Source organism: Convolutriloba macropyga, chromosome 4, assembly GCF_964194025.1.
Source record: "Convolutriloba macropyga chromosome 4, txConMacr16.3, whole genome shotgun sequence".
Lineage (NCBI taxonomy): Eukaryota > Metazoa > Xenacoelomorpha > Acoela > Convolutidae > Convolutriloba > Convolutriloba macropyga.
In genome coordinates this window covers 23198238-23219955 of record NC_134471.1, presented here as the reverse complement: position 1 = coordinate 23219955, position 21718 = coordinate 23198238, and the positions used below count along the sequence as shown (strand labels likewise).

The 21718-nt window shown below is 33.7% G+C and overlaps 1 protein-coding gene across 3 annotated transcripts in view; it reads right to left on the bottom strand.

Annotated features, from left to right (window-relative positions):
* LOC142337517 (uncharacterized) overlaps positions 1-21718 on the bottom strand; it is a 320572-nt gene that overhangs the window by 22211 nt on the left and 276643 nt on the right. For all 3 annotated transcript variants that reach the window (XM_075386800.1, XM_075386799.1, XM_075386801.1), the window contains exon 14: positions 17347-17964. In XM_075386800.1, coding sequence (XP_075242915.1) covers positions 17347-17964 — 618 coding nt within the window. The remainder of the gene's footprint in view (positions 1-17346; positions 17965-21718) is intronic.

Sequence of the window (21718 nt, the reverse complement as noted above, 5' to 3'; positions counted from 1 at the left end):
TTAATGCCCTCCTATAGAGGCTATGTGATAATAAAAATGTTGGATGTTTTCATTCGCTATCTAATGGTTTTCATTACTTTGAAACTAATTGGTTTTAAAAATTTAAGCCAATTTTTTAACTTTGCTGTCTTTTTGTTCTTTTTTGTCTAATTGTTACCGAGCCTTATTATGGAGTGGTTCCATATCTTTTCTAGAGAAATACAACTTACTTCATTTAGTTTAATTTTTAACCGACGCTATTTTCACTTTGTTAATAAGTTTTTTAAAAAAAAACGGACAGAGTTTTGGATGTTATTAATTTTTGTTGCTATTGTTGTTTGATTTCGTTTTTGGTCTTGACTTGCTTTCTTCTTAATGGTTGATCTGATCAATCTAATGTGGCATTTTTTTCACTCCTCTGAGGCAATTTGCACTGAAGTTATCTGCGTTGGAGGCAATCCTTTTGTTCATACACATTTTTTTGAAATTTTTTTTGAATTTTTGGGGGTTTTCTATCTGTTCATCATTTGGTAGAAATTTTTGCCAAAAAAGCAGATGAGCGGGGTCGGAACCTTGTGTGCGAACGCACATTACTGAGCATCCCTATTTCTCACAGTGTTCCCTTAGCAATCTATTGGGACTAAGAGTTTGGCGGAAGTGACCCGAATTACAATTTTCTCAGTGGTGCTTAATTTTAGCCGGTACGTTCCTGAGGCGATAGTTCCTTGGAGTGGCTGATTTGTTTGTTTTTGTTTGTGGGTTTTTGGACCGACTTTGCGCAAGTGATCTAACCACCCTTCTATCTATTACATGTCGTAAAGTTTCCTATATTATCTTTTGAACTCTTTGTTTGAGCAAACACAATACATCGAAAAATAGAATTTTTGCTACTTGCCTTATCATTCAGGGGACAAACAAAGATGCAACGATGGCAGCATTGCCTATCTAACGGTATCCAGGACTCAAACATAGAATAAAATCAAACAATAAGCGAGCTTTACATGAATGGAGTCCCGTTTAAGAGTCTCAGTGAGCGTTACAAGGCCACTAGAAAATTAATTTGATGGGCAATGGCGGCTGTGTTGCTACAGATTGTTGCGAGCATCACCAATTAGCTCAAGATCACTATTCCCGAAATGGCAGTTCGAAATTGGTTTGGATGCAAGAGCGTCGAAAGAAAGTGTGGAAAGTGACCTGTAATTTCTAGAGAAAAAAGCTGAGCTGATCGAAGCTGAGAATATTTAAATTGACGATTGACGGAAATTTATGGCATTCAAGAGCCTCCTGATGAGACTAGGAAAGAAGTAGGAGCTGAACAGTCTGAGGAAACAATAGGGAACTTGCAAAAAATTTAGTGGCCAAAGTTAATGCGATCATGGAATCCACATCTCATAGTTTGCCAGTAAGTCTAAAACTAAAGCAATTTACATGACGGGTAGCCAAAATTGACCTCTTGAGTAAAAACAAAATAGATCCACGAAGGTGATAATAACGTCAAAGTTCAGCTAACCGGTTTAAAATTTTTTAACTTGATGACATCAGACTGTAGACTCCTTTGTGCCTGGTCGCGTGAAGTAATCTTTTATACCGTCACGAGTGGTAAAAAATACAAACAAACAACCTCTACAATGGTGTAATTGAAATTAAATACTATTTGGTCGGAAAAAGTCACAAAATCTAAAAGGAACCGTTCATTGCGTGTAGAGGGACTCGATAATGATTCACAAGCTGCTAAGCGATGTAAGTAGAAAATATTGCACAGACAATACAAACCCAATCCCAAACACGATCTGTATATTAAAGAAAAACCAAGATTGAGGTTGCACAAAGGTTTAATGTTTAAAAACAACAGCCTCTGAAATTTTTGCCGGTCTTGTGGCAACAAATCTTTTAAGAGGGTAAATTTCCGAATGATCAAAAAGCTAAAGTTGATCCAAAACACAATTAGCAAGTTAGGAGAAAGCAACTACAGGAGAAAATTTTTTGTTAATAGCTATAAAAACAAGTTGATGAAAGACTGTTCCCTCACTTCTACATTCATTTGTAGCACATTCATGTAATTTACTGAAAGTAGTCAGTTCAATGCGCAAACATAGTACAGCAGACGCTTTAGTGGGCATCACAGAGAATTAGACAGGAGAAAATTTTTTGTTAATAGCTATAAAAACAAGTTGATGAAAGACTGTTCCCTCACTTCTACATTCATTTGTAGCACATTCATGTAATTTACTGAAAGTAGTCAGTTCAATGCGCAAACATAGTACAGCAGACGCTTTAGTGGGCATCACAGAGAATTAGACAGGAGAAAATTTTTTGTTAATAGCTATAAAAACAAGTTGATGAAAGACTGTTCCCTCACTTCTACATTCATTTGTAGCACATTCATGTAATTTACTGAAAGTAGTCAGTTCAATGCGCAAACATAGTACAGCAGACGCTTTAGTGGGCATCACAGAGAATTAGACAGGAGAAAATTTTTTGTTAATAGCTATAAAAACAAGTTGATGAAAGACTGTTCCCTCACTTCTACATTCATTTGTAGCACATTCATGTAATTTACTGAAAGTAGTCAGTTCAATGCGCAAACATAGTACAGCAGACGCTTTAGTGGGCATCACAGAGAATTAGACAGGAGAAAATTTTTTGTTAATAGCTATAAAAACAAGTTGATGAAAGACTGTTCCCTCACTTCTACATTCATTTGTAGCACATTCATGTAATTTACTGAAAGTAGTCAGTTCAATGCGCAAACATAGTACAGCAGACGCTTTAGTGGGCATCACAGAGAATTAGACAGGAGAAAATTTTTTGTTAATAGCTATAAAAACAAGTTGATGAAAGACTGTTCCCTCACTTCTACATTCATTTGTAGCACATTCATGTAATTTACTGAAAGTAGTCAGTTCAATGCGCAAACATAGTACAGCAGACGCTTTAGTGGGCATCACAGAGAATTAGACAAAAGTGCGAAATTCCGCTTTTTTAATCTAAGGAAAGCGTTCGTAAAAAGTATAGCATAAGCTTGGTTTGATTCCTAGCTTGAAAGAAGAGTTTTTGTCAATGAAACGACATGAACTTTGCTTGAGACAGAACGCGGAGTTCCTCAGGGCTCAGTTCTAGGGCCGGAACTTTCTCTGAAATATTTTGAAAAATTTGCCTCAAGTATCTAAATATCTTGATTTAACACTTTTTGAGAGACAAGTTTGACAGCTGCTGATTGCAAAAAAACAGAAATTGTTCCTGGTAAAATGCTAATAAATATGTCAAGAGCCATGACAAAACAGTTCGCTTGAGTTTCAAATCAGAAGTTCCGAATGCCATTTATCAGTAAACTTTAACAGATATACAGGTTAGTCAATGGTGTAATCAAATTGGTGTATTTGTTTTTCTACTCATTTTGAGTCGGTCACTCAAAACTGAGAACGCAATGTGACATAGTATTGAAATTGAGAAATTTTGCTCCACTAGTTGATTACTATAGGAAGAATATCAAAACAATCATTCACAACGAAGTTATGTTCTATGGCTGTACTTTCTCGTGACTTGCACCAATTCTAAGATTACAGAAAAAGACTAAAATTAATCTACTCTTGAAATGAAGCAGACTACGCTATGTACACTTCCGTTTTAAATAAGTCAATCACTGTTTTTGAACTGCACAGATATATAAGCTTCCAAATTTCTGTCGAGATCTGTAAACAATTTACACAGTCAAGATTTTCTTAATTAGTTATTCAAGAGTTCATTGTCTGATCGCTGAAACTCTATAGTCTATTCGAGGAACCAGCATTTAGGCGAATCGTCAAAGTCAACAAATTATATATAGATGCACGCGTCTGTTTAATGCTATTCGTTACTCCAGCCAACATTATTCCAGCCAACATTCATCAATTTTCAGCCTAATTTATAAGCACATTTTATGACTTACACAATGGTACTTAATTATAAATACGGAGCTCACGAAATGTTCTCTTTGTTGTCTCTAATAGGCTAAAGTGTTACAGGTGGTCAAATGGACTGCATGGGACGCATTTTAGAACTTAGAAACAAAGTGCTAAACGAAATATTTTTTAAAATACGGTAGTTTTTACGACTGAGCTATTTCTCTTAAATGAATTTTGGGAAATTTTAAGTTGGTCACTCGATCCCGTCTATTTTCCCTCTCCATTTTCATTTTTTAAGGTCTTCTTAGTTTAATACATTGATAGAGAAATTAATAATCTCTCACCTGTTTATCCCGTTTTTGAGGACAAAAAATCAAATGACAGACAAAAAATATCAGACGAAAAGTTGGTAGTACGAAAGACTCCCAGGACTAATATAATTGCAGCAAAACTCGTTTGAGAGAATTACAAAACATACAGGAGGTATGTGTTTCATTTCTGTGAAAAGATCTTTGTAGTTAAACATACCCGGCAGATTGCCGGAAAATAGCCGCCGTTGATTCAATAAGCATGATTTGGATTGAAAGAATAGAAGATATTGAAAAAAAAAGATTTTTGTACACAAACATTTTTTAAGTCCGATTTATTTTGATGGCATTTCGTAGTTGAACATCCTTCTGTTTTTTAGAGAGAGGCTACAGGGGCTACTATCAATACCAATAAGCATTAGAGATGGTAACTCAAGACTTATAGGAACGACGTTCAAATATCGGGCATTTAAAATTGTGCTTTATGGGTTTATCCCGTTTCTAATTCTGACTTCAATTTTTTATACTGACTCTGTTCATTTTGAATTCCTTTGCTGAAAACCTGATGTTCAAAATCACTTTTAGCAGAATGAGAGAAGGGAGAAACTAGCCTAGAGAAGTCACAAAGAATTCACGCAAAATGTTGAAAAAGCGGCAAAATGAGTTAAAGCGAAACTTTTTGTTCGACGTAAAACAACATAACAGACAAGTCCTGACGTCCAATTCAAAAAATTTTCATTGACTAAACAGAAAAACTAGACTTAGAATGGACTATGAGTGAATTGAGAAAACCATTTTTAAAAAAATCAGATAAAAAATAGGAAAAAAAACAGAAAATCAATGTCAAAATGCCGCATGTGAACAAAAAAACCACTAGCAAGAAATTAAAATTTAATTCAAACAAAAAAATAGGCCTAGAATGAGCTGTGAATGGATTGGGAAAAGCATTTAGAAAAAAATCCGATCCAAAACTAGAAAAAACAGTAAAAATCAGAGTGAAATTGCCGCATGTGAACAAAAAACCACTACCGAGAAACCTAGTTTTTGTTCAAACACTGTTTTCTCACTCTACTTTAAAATTATAGCGAATAAAATTCACGCCGCAAAACCACTCGCTTTTTGGCTCCACTTCCCGTTTCGGCGTGACCAAAATCACTACTCCAATTTGACTTCAAAAATCAAGAAAATGTGTGAATAGATTTTAAAATATAGCCAGAAGAATTCCGGAAACGACTCAAAGGAGAAAATTGCCCATGCTTTTGACTACTATTGTGGACCCTGAACCTTTACAAACGCCATAACAAATTTAAGGAAGAATAGAAACGGCATTCAAAAACAAATTGAAAAAACTAGAAAAAATTAATGTTTTTTTAATAGTGCAAGGAAACATAAAGCCGAGTAAAATTCCTTTCCAATTAGGGCAATGGAAAACTCGCAAAACAACGGGCAAGTCATAATAGGTTGAGAAACTTGTCTAAGACTAAGGAAAAAGAAAAACTGCAAAAAAAAGAAAAATGGTTTAAAATTTCTCAATTTTTCTGTCAATTTTCCGAAGAAAAGAATGATCTACACCAATAAAGTTTTAGTCAATTGGTATCTGACAATTCCTTAAGTAACAAGTTTCTATTCAAATCCCACTTATAGCAGTAAAACACAAAAACAGGAAAAAAATCATTAAATTTCGTCTAAAAATCACCAAAACTGATCAAAACCGTTCAAATTAGCATTAAAATCAGTATTAGCTACCTGAAACCTTCAATTCCTATCAAAACAAGCCTAAAAGTAATACAATATCATAAAAAACCTCATAACCATCAAAAGTTGCAAAAAACTTCTTTTAAAAGCCGCACGTGAACAAAAAATTTCGCCCGCTTACAGAAAAATTTTTCACACATCAATTTCTTGCTCTCCAGAAAACAGCGATATGAACAAAAAAACCAGTCTCTTTTCGCTCCACTCTTCATTTTGCTCAGCAACAAAATTACTCCAAATTTTTTCATTTCCCGCTTCAAAATTCACTCCAATAAAATTGATTTAAAAAAGGACTTCTCCAATACTCCTCCTCGAGTCGTAAAAATTAGGAGCGCTATAATAGCCGCCTGGAATTGAGGACGCGGCTATTAAAAACTAGAAGCGCTATAATAGCCGCCTGGAATTGAGGACGCGGCTATCAAAAAAACGATTTATTGAGTAGCAAGTTAAATGGAGGATCGGTTATATATACCTGTGTTATACTCCAGTATGCGATATCGAAATCCTTTGCAAGGCTCAAAGAATTGTAGCAATAAAAAATAGAGCAACTTAAGTTCCACGAAAACTTTAAAGTGACTACTGAGGTTCTGAGATTTATTGAAGTCTAAAATCGATGAGGGCGGCTATTAAAACAAATTAAAAACATAGCCGGCAGATTGCCGGAATAGCTGCGAAAGAATAGACCTGCGTGCCATATAATAGACAGAAACAGATACAGATCTAAATTGAAAAAAAAAAATCGACGCCACTCAAAAAACTAGGTAAAAAATCATTCATCGATAAATTAATAAAGCTTGTTAAAACTCATTCCGCAGAAGTCTCCTATTAAGGGCCTTCATTGCACATATGAGTTCCTTTGACCTTAAACAAATTCAAATTAAACTTAAGTTTTAAAGAGCAAAAGTCATTTTATTGAGTGAGGTAAGTCACGTATGACCAAAATCTAATCACGCAAATAACCTAAAAACTTTTGCTAAAGCGAGTGAGAAATGACGTCACGCGCGCAAATGCCGTTAGTGAGAGTCATTCAGAAAGTTTTACTTTATCAGCTTTGCTGTGTGAACAAATGTAAAACGAAAAAAGAGCGTCAGACGACGAAACAAAAAACACATAGCAGAGATGTCCTGACGTACAATTCAAAGAATTTTCATTGACTAAACAGAATACCTAGACTTAGAATGGACTATGAGTGATTGAGAAAACCATTTTTAAAAAAAATCAGATAAAAAAATAAGAAAAAAAAAGAAAATCAATGTCAAAATGCCGCATGTGAACAAAAACCACTAGCGAGAAATTAAAATTTAATTCAAACAAAAAAATTAGGCCTAGAATGAGTTGTGAATGGATTGGGAAAACCATTTAGAAAAAAATCCGATCCAAAACTCGAAAAAACAAAAAAAATCAGAGTGAAATTGCCGCATGTGAACAAAAAATCACTACCGAGAAACCGAATTTTTGTTCAAACACCGTTTTCTCACTCCACTTCAAAATTAGAGCGAAGAACATTCACGCCGCAAAACTAGACTTCGAATGGACTATGAGTGAATTGAAAAAACCATTTTTTAAAAAATCAGATAAAAAAATAAGAAAAAAACAGAAAATCAATGTCAAAATGCCGCATGTGAACAAAAAAACCACTAGCGAGAAATTAAAATTTAATTCAAACAAAAAAATTAGGCCTAGAATGAGCTGTGAATGGATTGGGAAAACCATTTAGAAAAAAATCCGATCCAAAACTCAAAAAACAGTAAAAATCAGAGTGAAATTGCCGCATGTGAACAAAAAACCACTACCGAGAAACCAAATTTTTGTTAAAACACCGTTTTCTCACTCTACTTTAAAATTAGAGCGAAGAACATTCACGCCGCAAAACTAGACTTAGAATGGACTATGAGTGAATTGAAAAAACCATTTTTTAAAAAAATCGGATAAAAAAAATAAGAAAAAAACAGAAAATCAATGTCAAAATGCCGCATGTGAACAAAAAAACCACTAGCGAGAAATTAAAATTTAATTCAAACAAAAAAATTAGGCCTAGAATGAGTTGTGAAATGATTGGGAAAACCATTTAGAAAAAAATCCGATCCAAAACTCGAAAAACAGTAAAAATCAGAGTGAAATTGCCGCATGTGAACAAAAAACCACTACCGAGAAACCGAATTTTTGTTCAAGCACCGTTTTCTCACTCTACTTTAAAATTAGAGCGAAGAACATTCACGCCGCAAAACTAGACTTAGAATGGACTATGAGTGAATTGAAAAAACCATTTTTTAAAAAATCAGATAAAAAAATAAGAAAAAAACAGAAAATCAATGTCAAAATGCCGCATGTGAACAAAAAAACCACTAGCGAGAAATTAAAATTTAATTCAAACAAAAAAATTAGGCCTAGAATGAGCTGTGAATGGATTGGGAAAACCATTTAGAAAAAAATCCGATCCAAAACTCAAAAAACAGTAAAAATCAGAGTGAAATTGCCGCATGTGAACAAAAAACCACTACCGAGAAACCAAATTTTTGTTAAAACACCGTTTTCTCACTCTACTTTAAAATAAGAGCGAAGAACATTCACGCCGCAAAACTAGACTTAGAGTGGACTATGAGTGAATTGAAAAAACCATTTTTTAAAAAAATCAGATAAAAAAAATAAGAAAAAAACAAAATCAATGTCAAAATGCCGCATGTGAACAAAAAAACCACTAGCGAGAAATTAAAATTTAATTCAAACAAAAAAATTAGGCCTAGAATGAGTTGTGAAATGATTGGGAAAACCATTTAGAAAAAAATCCGATCCAAAACTCGAAAAACAGTAAAAATCAGAGTGAAATTGCCGCATGTGAACAAAAAACCACTACCGAGAAACCGAATTTTTGTTCAAACACCGTTTTCTCACTCTACTTTAAAATTAGAGCGAAGAACATTCACGCCGCAAAACTAGACTTAGAATGGACTATGAGTGAATTGAAAAAACCATTTTTTAAAAAATCAGATAAAAAAATAAGAAAACAGAAAATCAATGTCAAAATGCCGCATGTGAACAAAAAAACAACTAGCGAGAAATTAAAATTTAATTCAAACAAAAAAAGTAGGCCTAGAATGAGCTGTGAATGGATTGGGAAAACCATTTAGAAAAAAATCCGATCCAAAACTCGAAAAAACAGTAAAAATCAGAGTGAAATTGCCGCATGTGAACAAAAAACCACTACCGAGAAACCAAATTTTTGTTAAAACACCGTTTTCTCACTCTACTTTAAAATTAGAGCGAAGAACATTCACGTCGCCAAAATAGACTTAGAATGGACTATGAGTGAAATGAAAAAACCATTTTTTAAAAAATCAGATAAAAAAAATAAGAAAAAAACAGAAAATCAATGTCAAAATGCCGCATGTGAAAAAAAACCACTAGCGAGAAATTAAAATTTAATTCAAACAAAAAATTAGGCCTAGAATGAGCTGTGAATCGATTGGGAAAACCATTTAGAAAAAAATCCGATCCAAAACTCGAAAAAACAGAAAAAAGACCCGAAAAATTGCAAAAAAATTAAGAAAAATAGTTCCAATGATCGCCATTTTTTGTCATATCTCTCAACAAAAAATGATTCTTATCCAAAATGGCCCATACTTATTACTAAAGAACTAGAACAACTATTATGAACTCTAAGACTCCACAAATGCCATAAAAAATTAAGGAATAGGAACGGCATTCAAAAACAAATTCAACAAAAAAAAACATTAAATGTGTTTTTTTAAAAGTACAAGGAAACATAAAGCCGAATAAGGTACCTTTGCAATTAGAGCAATGAAAAATTCGCATAACAAAGGGCAATTTATAGTAGGGTGGGTAAGACACTTGTGTAAGATTAAAAAAAAAGAAAAACTGCAAAAAATGAGAAAAATGGTTAAAAATTTCTCAATTTTTTAGTCATTTCTCCTTAGAAAAAAATAATTTATACCAACAAAACTTTAGTCAATTGGTATCTTACAATTCCTTAAGTAACAAGTTTCTATTCAAATCCCACTTATAGCAGTAAAACAAAAAAACAGGTAAAAAATCATTAAATTTCGTCTAAAAATCAGCATAACTGATCAAAAACCTCCAAATTTGCATTAAAAACCAAATTAACTACTTGAAACCTTCAATTCCTATCAAAACAAACCTAAAACTAATACAATATTATAATCAAACCTCATAACCATCAAAAGTTATGAGCTGCTTTTAAAAGCCTCACGTGAACAAAAAAAATTTCGCTCGCTTAAAGATAAATTTTTCACTCATCAATTTTTCGCTCTCTCACAAACAGCGGTATGAACAAACACCACTCTCTTTTCGCTCCGCTCTTCACTTTCGTTCATCGCCAAAATCACTCAATTTTTCACGCGTTTCATTTCCCGCTTCAAAATTCACTCCAAAAATTGATTAAAAAAAACATAGCCAGAAGAAATCCGGAACAACTCGAAGTAAAAAACAATTTAAACGCCATCCAACTACTCGTCAAACAAAACCTGCCTTCATTAATTTATGATTATCTTGAAACAAAGTCATGAAACAAAAAAGTAAAAACAATAAAATCAAATCTGTTAAAATATGATAAAAAATCTGATCAAATATTGTTATAAATTGAGATCCCGAAAAAACTATCTCTGCCAAAATAACTTCATCAAAACAACTAGTACTTACAAAAACCACTTATGTGAATTTTGAAAAAAATACTTTAGGCTAAAATTATGAAAAAAAAGCTCTTAAAAACAACTTTCACTGAAAAACTGGAAAAAGTAACTAAATTTTTCAATATTTCGAAAACATATAAATCCAAAGAAAAATTCCAAAAAATCAATAGGGTATCCAGATGCTTGCAAAACAATAGGCAAGTCATCATAGGCTATGAAAGTTAGCTAAACACAGTGAAAAAACGAAAAATTGCAAATAGTTAAAAAAAAAAAGTTCCAATTTTCGCCATTTTTTTGCCATATTTCACAACAAAAAAATGATTCTTACCAACAAAACTGTAACCAATTGTTATCATAAAATTGCTCAAGTAGAAGGCGTTTCTTCGATACCCATTTGAGCCAGTAAAACAAAATAATCGTCAAAAAACGCAAAAATTTGCCCGAAAATCAGCAAAAAACATTAAAAACCTCCGAATTATCATAAAATTTATATTAATTTCCAGAAACCTTCAAACCACTACCGAAACCAGCCTAAAATTAAAACAAAATCATAACCAAACGTCTTAACCAAACTAAATGAAAAAAACTGCTTTAAAATGCCGCACGTGAACAAAAAAATTTCTCTCGCTTAGAGAAAATTTTGTCACACATCAATTTCTCGCTCTCTCAAAAACAGCGGTATGAACAAACACCACTCTCTTTTCGCTCCGCTCTTCACTTTCGTTCATCGCCAAAATCACTCAATTTTTCACGCGTTTCATTTCCCACTTCAAAATTCACTCCAAAAATTGATTAAAAAAAACATAGCCAGAAGAAATCCGGAACAACTCGAAGTAAAAAACAATTTAAACGCCATCGTACTACTCGTCAAACAAAACGTGCCTTCATTAATTTATGATTATCTTGAAACAAAGTCATGAAACAAAAAAGTAAAAACAATAAAATCAAATCTGTTAAAATATGATAAAAAATCTGATCAAATATTGTTATAAATTGAGATCCCGAAAAAACTATCTCTGCCAAAATAACTTCATCAAAACAACTAGTACTTACAAAAACCACTTATGTGAATTTTGAAAAAAAATACTTTAGGCTAAAATTATGAAAAAAAAGCTCTTAAAAACAACTTTCACTGAAAAACTGGAAAAAGTAACTAAATTTTTCAATATTTCAAAAACATATAAATCCAAAGAAAAATTCCCTTCAATCAATAGGGTATCCAGATTCTCGCAAAACAATAGGCAAGTCATCATAGGCTATGAAAGTTAGCTAAAAACAGTGAAAAAACGAAAAACTGCAAAAAGTTGAGAAAAATAGTTCCAATTTTCGCCATTTTTTTGTCATATTTCTCAACAAAAAAATGATTCTTACCCACAAAACTGTAACCAATTGTTATAAAATTGCTCAAGTAGAAGGCGTTTCTTCAATACCCATTTGAGCCAGTAAAACAAAATAATCGTCAAAAAAAACGCAAAAATTTGCCCGAAAATCAGCAAAAAACATTAAAAACCTCCGAATTATCATAAAATTCATATTAATTTCCAGAAACCTTCAAACCACTACCGAAACCAGCCTAAAATTAAAACAAAATCATAACCAAACGTCTTAACCAAACTAAATGAAAAAAACTGCTTTAAAATGCCGCACGTGAACAAAAAAATTTCTCTCGCTTAGAGAAAATTTTGTCACACATCAATTTCTCGCTCTCTCAAAAACAGCGGTATGAACAAACACCACTCTCTTTTCGCTCCGCTCTTCACTTTCGTTCATCGCCAAAATCACTCAATTTTTCACGCGTTTCATTTCCCGCTTCAAAATTCACTCCAAAAATTGATTAAAAAAAACATAGCCAGAAGAAATCCGGAACAACTCGAAGTAAAAAACAATTTAAACGCCATCGTACTACTCGTCAAACAAAACGTGCCTTCATTAATTTATGATTATCTTGAAACAAAGTCATGAAACAAAAAAGTAAAAACAATAAAATCAAATCTGTTAAAATATGATAAAAAATCTGATCAAATATTGTTATAAATTGAGATCCCGAAAAAACTATCTCTGCCAAAATAACTTCATCAAAACAACTAGTACTTACAAAAACCACTTATGTGAATTTTGAAAAAAAATACTTTAGGCTAAAATTATGAAAAAAAAGCTCTTAAAAACAACTTTCACTGAAAAACTGGAAAAAGTAACTAAATTTTTCAATATTTCAAAAACATATAAATCCAAAGAAAAATTCCCTTCAATCAATAGGGTATCCAGACGCTCGCAAAACAATAGGCAAGTCATCATAGGCTATGAAAGTTAGCTAAAAACAGTGAAAAAACGAAAAACTGCAAAAAGTTAAGAAAAATAGTTCCAATTTTCGCCATTTTTTTTGTCATATTTCTCAACAAAAAAATGATTCTTACCCACAAAACTGTAACCAATTGTTATCATAAAATTGCTCAAGTAGAAGGCGTTTCTTCAATACCCATTTGAGCCAGTAAAACAAAATCGTCAAAAAAACGCAAAAATTTGCCCGAAAATCAGCAAAAAACATTAAAAACCTCCGAATTATCATAAAATTCATATTAATTTCCAGAAACCTTCAAACCACTACCGAAACCAGCCTAAAATTAAAACAAAATCATAACCAAACGTCTTAACCAAACTAAATGAAAAAAACTGCTTTAAAATGCCGCACGTGAACAAAAAAATTTCTCTCGCTTAGAGAAAATTTTGTCACACATCAATTTCTCGCTCTCTCAAAAACAGCGGTATGAACAAACACCACTCTCTTTTCGCTCCGCTCTTCACTTTCGTTCATCGCCAAAATCACTCAATTTTTCACGCGTTTCATTTCCCGCTTCAAAATTCACTCCAAAAATTGATTAAAAAAAACATAGCCAGAAGAAATCCGGAACAACTCGAAGTAAAAAACCATTTAAACGCCATCCAACTACTCGTCAAACAAAACGTGCCTTCATTAATTTATGATTATCTTGAAACAAAGTCATGAAACAAAAAAGTAAAAACAATAAAATCAAATCTGTTAAAATATGATAAAAAATCTGATCAAATATTGTTATAAATTGAGATCCCGAAAAAACTATCTCTGCCAAAAAAACTGCATCAAAACAACTAAAAAATACAAAAACCACTTATGTGAATTTTGAAAAAAATACTATAGGCAAAAATTATGAAAAAAAAGCTCTTAAAAACAACTTTCACTGAAAAACTGGAAAAAGTAACTAAATTTTTCAATATTTCAAAAACATATAAATCCAAAGAAAAATTCCCTTCAATCAATAGGGTATCCAGATGCTCGCAAAACAATAGGCAAGTCATCATAGGCTATGAAAGTTAGCTAAAACAGTGAAAAAACGAAAAACTGCAAAAAGTTAAGAAAAATAGTTCCAATTTTCGCCATTTTTTTGTCATATTTCTCAACAAAAAAATGATTCTTACCCACAAAACTGTAACCAATTGTTATCATAAAATTGCTCAAGTAGAAGGCGTTTCTTCAATACCCATTTGAGCCAGTAAAACAAAATAATCGTCAAAAAAACGCAAAAATTTGCCCGAAAATCAGCAAAAAACATTAAAAACCTCCGAATTATCATAAAATTCATATTAATTTCCAGTAACCTTCAAACCACTACCGAAACCAGCCTAAAATTAAAACAAAATCATAACCAAACGTCTTAACCAAACTAAATGAAAAAACTGCTTTAAAATGCCGCACGTGAACAAAAAAATTTCTCTCGCTTAGAGAAAATTTTGTCACACATCAATTTCTCGCTCTCTCAAAAACAGCGGTATGAACAAAAACCACTCTCTTTTTGCTCCGCTCTTCACTTTTGTTCAGCGCCAAAATCACTCAATTTTTCACGCGTTTCATTTCCCGCTTCAAAATTCACTCCAAAAATTGATTAAAAAAAACATAGCCAGAAGAAATCCGGAACAACTCGAAGTAAAAAACAATTTAAACGCCATCCAACTACTCGTCAAACAAAACGTGTCTTCATTAATTTATGATTATCTTGAAACAAAGTCATGAAACAAAAAAGTAAAAACAATAAAATCAAATCTGTTAAAATATGATAAAAAATCTGATCAAATATTGTTATAAATTGAGATCCCGAAAAAACTATCTCTGCCAAAATAACTTCATCAAAACAACTAGTACTTACAAAAACCACTTATGTGAATTTTGAAAAAAAAATACTTTAGGCTAAAATTATGAAAAAAAGCTCTTAAAAACAACTTTCACTGAAAAACTGGAAAAAGTAACTAAATTTTTCAATATTTCAAAAACATATAAATCCAAAGAAAAATTCCCTTCAATCAATAGGGTATCCAGATGCTCGCAAAACAATAGGCAAGTCATCATAGGCTATGAAAGTTAGCTAAAAACAGTGAAAAAACGAAAAACTGCAAAAAGTTAAGAAAAATAGTTTCAATTTTCGCCATTTTTTTTGTCATATTTCTCAACAAAAAAATGATTCTTACCCACAAAACTGTAACCAATTGTTATCATAAAATTGCTCAAGTAGAAGGCGTTTCTTCAATACCCATTTGAGCCAGTAAAACAAAATAATCGTCAAAAAAACGCAAAAATTTGCCCGAAAATCAGCAAAAAACATTAATAACCTCCGAATTATCATAAAATTCATATTAATTTCCAGAAACCTTCAAACCACTACCGAAACCAGCCTAAAATTAAAACAAAATCATAACCAAACGTCTTAACCAAACTAAATGAAAAAAACTGCTTTAAAATGCCGCACGTGAACAAAAAAATTTCTCTCGCTTAGAGAAAATTTTGTCACACATCAATTTCTCGCTCTCTCAAAAACAGCGGTATGAACAAACACCACTCTCTTTTCGCTCCGCTCTTCACTTTCGTTCATCGCCAAAATCACTCAATTTTTCACGCGTTTCATTTCCCGCTTCAAAATTCACTCCAAAAATTGATTAAAAAAAACATAGCCAGAAGAAATCCGGAACAACTCGAAGTAAAAAACAATTTAAACGCCATCCAACTACTCGTCAAACAAAACGTGCCTTCATTAATTTATGATTATCTTGAAACAAAGTCATGAAACAAAAAAGTAAAAACAATAAAATCAAATCTGTTAAAATATGATAAAAAATCTGATCAAATATTGTTATAAATTGAGATCCCGAAAAAACTATCTCTGCCAAAAAAACTGCATCAAAACAACTAAAAAATAAAAAAACCACTTATGTGAATTTTGAAAAAAATACTATAGGCAAAAATTATGAAAAAAAAAGCTCTTAAAAACAACTTTCACTGAAAAACTGGAAAAAGTAACTAAATTTTTCAATATTTCAAAAACATATAAATCCAAAGAAAAATTCCCTTCAATCAATAGGGTATCCAGATGCTCGCAAAACAATAGGCAAGTCATCATAGGCTATGAAAGTTAGCTAAAACAGTGAAAAAACGAAAAACTGCAAAAAGTTAAGAAAAATAGTTCCAATTTTCGCCATTTTTTTGTCATATTTCTCAACAAAAAAATGATTCTTACCCACAAAACTGTAACCAATTGTTATCATAAAATTGCTCAAGTAGAAGGCGTTTCTTCAATACCCATTTGAGCCAGTAAAACAAAATAATCGTCAAAAAAACGCAAAAATTTGCCCGAAAATCAGCAAAAAACATTAAAAACCTCCGAATTATCATAAAATTCATATTAATTTCCAGAAACCTTCAAACCACTACCGAACCCAGCCTAAAATTAAAACAAAATCATAACCAAACGTCTTAACCAAACTAAATGAAAAAAACTGCTTTAAAATGCCGCACGTGAACAAAAAAATTCTCTCGCTTAGAGAAAATTTTGTCACACATCTATTTCTCGCTCTCTCAAAAACAGCGGTATGAACAAAAACCACTCTCTTTTTGCTCCGCTCTTAACTTTTGTTCAGCGCCAAAATCACTCCAAATTTTTTCACGCGTTTCATTTCCCGCTTCAAAAATCACTCCAATAAAATTGATTTAAAAAAAGGACTTCTCCAATACTCCTCTTCGAGTCGTAAAAAGGACTTCTCCAATACTCCTCTTCGAGTCGTAAAAAGACAGCGCCCCAATACAATTCAAATTCTTTGAATTGTAAAAAACCAAGAGCACCGCAATATAGCTTCGCTCAGCTTACAGCTTTGCAGCTATAATTAACATAGCCGGCAGATTGCCGGAATAGCTGCGAAAGAATAGACCTGCGTGCCATATAATAGAGATAGAAAGAGATACAGATCTAAATTGAAAAAAAATCGACGCCGCTCAAAAAACTAAGTAAAAAACATTCAGCGATAAATTAATAAAGCTTGTTAAAATTCATTCCGCAGAAGCCTCTTATTAGGGACCTTTACTGCACAAATGAGTTCCTTTGACCTTAAACAAATTCAAACTAAACTTAAGTTTTAAAGTGCAAAAGTCATTTTATTGAGTGAGGTAAGTCACGTATGATCAAAATCTAATCACGCAAATAACCTAAAAACTTTTGCTAAAGCGAGTAAGAAATGACGTCACGCGCGCAAATGCCGTTAGTGAGAGGAAGAAGTCATTCAGAAAATTTGACTTTTTCAGCTTTGCTGTGTGAACAAATGTAAAACGAAAAAAGAGCGTCAGACGACGAAACAAAAAAAAAACCAAGAGCACCGCAATATAGCTTCGCTCAGCTTACAGCTTCGCAGCTATAATTAAAAAATCAGGTTTCCATTGCATCTAAAAAACGGAAAACTGACCTGTACTACTTCCTTGCCCGAAAGCGCCGCCTTGATCAGCAGCATTACTGGCCAACGATGCAAACGAAAATCCACTTTGCACCTGTGTTCCAAATAAGAACCCGCTTGTCTTACTGGCATCCAGCGACTGGCTAGCTTCTTTTGAAGTACCAGACTCTGCAATCCGCTGAGCCTCAACCTCGGGTTTTAAAGTCACTTTGGCCGTTGTGTCATCTTTGTAGATCTTTCTATTCGTCAAATTTGGATCATCATCACACCCAATACATCCGGAACATTCTGGCTTCGATAGCGAATCGTAGAACAGGGGAGGCAATCTGTACTGTTCAACCAGCGACCTATGCTCTGGATTTTCATCCGATGCTCGCTCATAAACAATGTCAATTTCTTCTTCTTCATCATCATTGATTTCGTCGTCAAGTTTTTCAAAGTCTTCCGCAGTGCTGGCAACGGGAACTTTTGCTATTGGGTTAACTAATGCTGGTGGTTTTGTGCCGAATACAGAGGTTACTTGAGGAGGGGTTCCCGCACTTTCGTTCGGGTCAAATCGAGCCATAGGTGACATGAACTGCCCTGGCTTTGACGGTCCAAGTCGTCCAGCGGTCATACGCATGGGTGTGTCTAAATAAAATTGTTCTGTTATGGATACAATTGTTTTATAACCAGAATCTTCAGCATTATTCCTTTACACAAAATTCATCATCAAATTGAGCTATCGATGATAGATTTAACTTACTGAGAGTATTTGTTCATAAGAATTAAATGAGTAGAAAACCTACGCGCGCAGTGTAAACTCGTAAACTTATCACAGCAAACAACAGAACAAGGCAGAACAGCGAACAGAGAATTGCTTTTTTTTCTGGTTGAATACTACAAAAGTTGACAACATATATAGAACGCTTAAGTCCGCACTGACCACATGAAAGGCAAATTGAATTTCTAAACATAGCCCGAAAGTTGCCAAAAATAGCCACCGTTGAATCCCCCTGAAGCACTTAGAGATTGCAATAGAAAGATAGCCGACAAATTATCGGAAAATAGTCACTGCTAATCCCCTTGAGCCTCATCGCGACCGAAATAGAGAAAGAACAAACATAAAAAACCGGCCGGTATCCCAGGGATGGAGAAAGGCACACGAAGACAATGGAAGTCACGAAAGAAAACCAAGAGGGCGATAAAGCTCTTCGAAAAGAAGAATGACGTCAAAGAAGAGAATATCACATCAGGAGAGCCTAGCGCATCAGCAACGCACTTCTGGGCGTATGGCTTGGCGAGAAAGAAGACACCGACGCTAGAAGCAAGCACGGAATGGGAGCTTAGGCAAAAGTGAAGCAAAACTAATACACTCTCGGTTGTCAAAGAGAACCCAAGAAAGTGTCATAGAGGCAGACGTAGAGAGCACCATAATTTACAACTGTCACATCCGATCCTGGAACATCATAGAGATCGGCCGAATTCTAAGAGAACTGTACATATAATACCGACATGTCTCAAGCTCCAAAAACAAGTGCCTCTGCAAGAGATGGAGAGGAAGATCATGTGGGATGCAAGGAAAGAGCTCAGGATAAAATCAGTGCACATGAATATCAAAAGGAGGATTCTTCAAAGGCTCGGTCACGCACTGCAAATGCATGTAAACAGAAGAGACCGACAAGTTGCCTTCGGATAGCTCGACATATTGAAAACATAGCTGGCAGATTGCGAGAAAATAGCCGCAATAGATTGGTAGATCTACAGTCTAAAAAACAGTTTTAAAAAACAAAAATTACTCTTTTCATTAAAGGATAAGATGCTGGATTTTGATTAATAATATAAATATGTAACGGCTGCTCTCTTTGTTTATCACAAAGAACGTTTTACATCGTCCAGTTCGTTCTGAGTGGTTCCAAAATCTGTCCGGATACTTCGTTTATGCAGTTTGCTTTTGTTACTATATCCGCTTTGCTGTACTTACCGTTGCCTTACAATTCAGTTCGTAAGACTTGAAATTCCAGAAGCTGGGGTTCGTAACAGTTCAATTACAGCTCCAGTAATTCGTAGATACAAGACACAGTAACAAATAATATACTGCTCAAGAATAGCTTTCAATAAAGACACAGTAACAATTTACTGCTCAAGAATAATTTAAACGCAAGACACAGTAACACGTTATTTACGGCTCAAGTCAGTTGATTTTTTTGCAATATTTTGCTGATGTATAGGAAGAAAGCCGTTTTCTGTGGTTGCTTTTGCAGTGTATTGTTGTGTTATTTCCCCCTTTTTCTCCACGTCACTCCAGTCAGTATGACTGTACTAGTAACTATAACTAAAACTGGGACTATTACGATGACTAATAGACAACTAATACAAAAGAGTTTTCCCTATCTGTTTTTATGCTCATGTATTTTCCTAAGCATGTTGTGAAAGCTCAGCCTCAACAGTATAAGTTACTGCTACTTCTACCAGCTGCTCTTAAATAACCTTCATTTAGAGTGACACACTCACTTGATCTCATCTTTTTGCACAAAAGTAAGTAAAGAAAAGTCAATTTTAATTTCAAAGTGAGAAAGTCATCTGTGAGAGTGAGGCAAGTGGCGTGTCACCAAAAACTTAATCACGCGAATGAACAAAAAAACTCACTCCACTAAGAGTGAGAAATGACGTCACGCACGCCCTTCAGATGAAATTGCATGAACGAATGAACAAAAAGCAGATTTGAAGTGGCTGTGACGTCATATGATCGTAACAAAAATCTTGACGAAATAAAAAACATAGCAGGACAGGTCCTGACGTACAATTCAGAAAATTTTCATTTACTAAAAAAACTAGACCTCGAATGGACTATCACTGAATTGGGAAAACCATTTCTAAAAAAATCAGATCAAAAAAAGTTAAAAAAGCAGAAAACCAATGTCAAAATGCCGCACGTGAACAAAAAAACCACTAAACATACCCGGCAGATTGCCGGAAAATAGCCGCAGTTGATTCCAATAAGCATGATGGGTATTGAAATAACAGAAGATATTGAAAAAAAAAATTTTTGTACAAAAACATTTTTTGAGTCCGATTTATTTTGATGGCATTTCGTAGTTGAACATACTTCTGTTTCTTAGAGAGAGGCTACAGGGGCTACTATCAATAACAATAAGCATTAGAGATGGTAAATAAGACTAATAGGAACGACGTTCAAATAGCGGGCATCTAAAATTGGGCTTTATGGTTTTATCCCGTTTCTATTTCTGACATTCATTTTTGTATAAACTCTGTTCATTTTGAATTGCTTTGCTGAGCAACTGATTTTCAAAATCACTTTTAGCAGAATGAGAGAAGAGAGAAACTAGCCTAGAGAAGTCAAAAAGATTTCACGCAAAATGTTGAAAAGGCGGCAAAATGAGGTAAAGCGAAACATTTTTTTTTTCGACGAAGTAAAAAAAAATAGGAGCGCTATAATAGCCGGCTGAGAAGATGAGGGCGGCTATTAACCAGAAACGGAAATTTGGTTAAAACAAAAAACTAAGCCTGGAATCAACTATGAATGGATTGGAAAACCCATTAAAAAAATCCAATCGAAATTATCGAAAAAACAGTAAAAATCAAAGTGAAATGGCCGCATGTGAACAAACATAGCCGGCAGATTGCCGGAATAGCTGCGAAAGAATAGACCTGCATGCCATATAATAGAGATAGAAACAGATACAGATCTAATTTGAAAAAAAATCAAACGCCGCTCAAAAAACTAGACTAAAAAACATTCGGCGATAAATCAATAAAGCTTGTTAAAATTCATTCCACAGAAGCCTCTTATTAGGGACCTTTACTGCACATATGAGTTCCTTTGACCTTAAGCAAATTCAAATTAAACCTAAGTTTTAAAGTGCAAAAGTCATTTTATTGAGTGAAGTAAGTCACGTAAGATCAAAATCTAATCACGCAAATAACCTAAACATAGCTGGCAGATTGCCAGAAAATAGCCGCAATAGATTCGTAGATCGGCCGTCTAAAAAAACAGTAAAAAAGACAGACCAAAAAAATTTGCCTTTTCATTGAAGGCTGATCTGTTATATTTTGATTAAAAATCTGTATAAGTTATTGCTGCCTCTATTAGCTGATCTCAAATAACCTTCATTTAGAGTGACACACACCCATTTGACCTTATCTCTTTGAATTAAAGTAAATAAAAGTCAATTTCAAAGTGAGGAAGTCATTTTTGAGAGTGAGGTAAGTCAAGTGTGACCAAAAATTTAATCACGCGCATGAAAAAAGAACTCGCTCCACTAAGAGCGAAAAATGACGTCACACATGAAATTCAGTTGAAATTGCATGAACGAATGAACAAAAAGTGGCTGTGACGTCAAATGGTCGTAACAAAAATCATGACGACGAAATAAAAAAAACC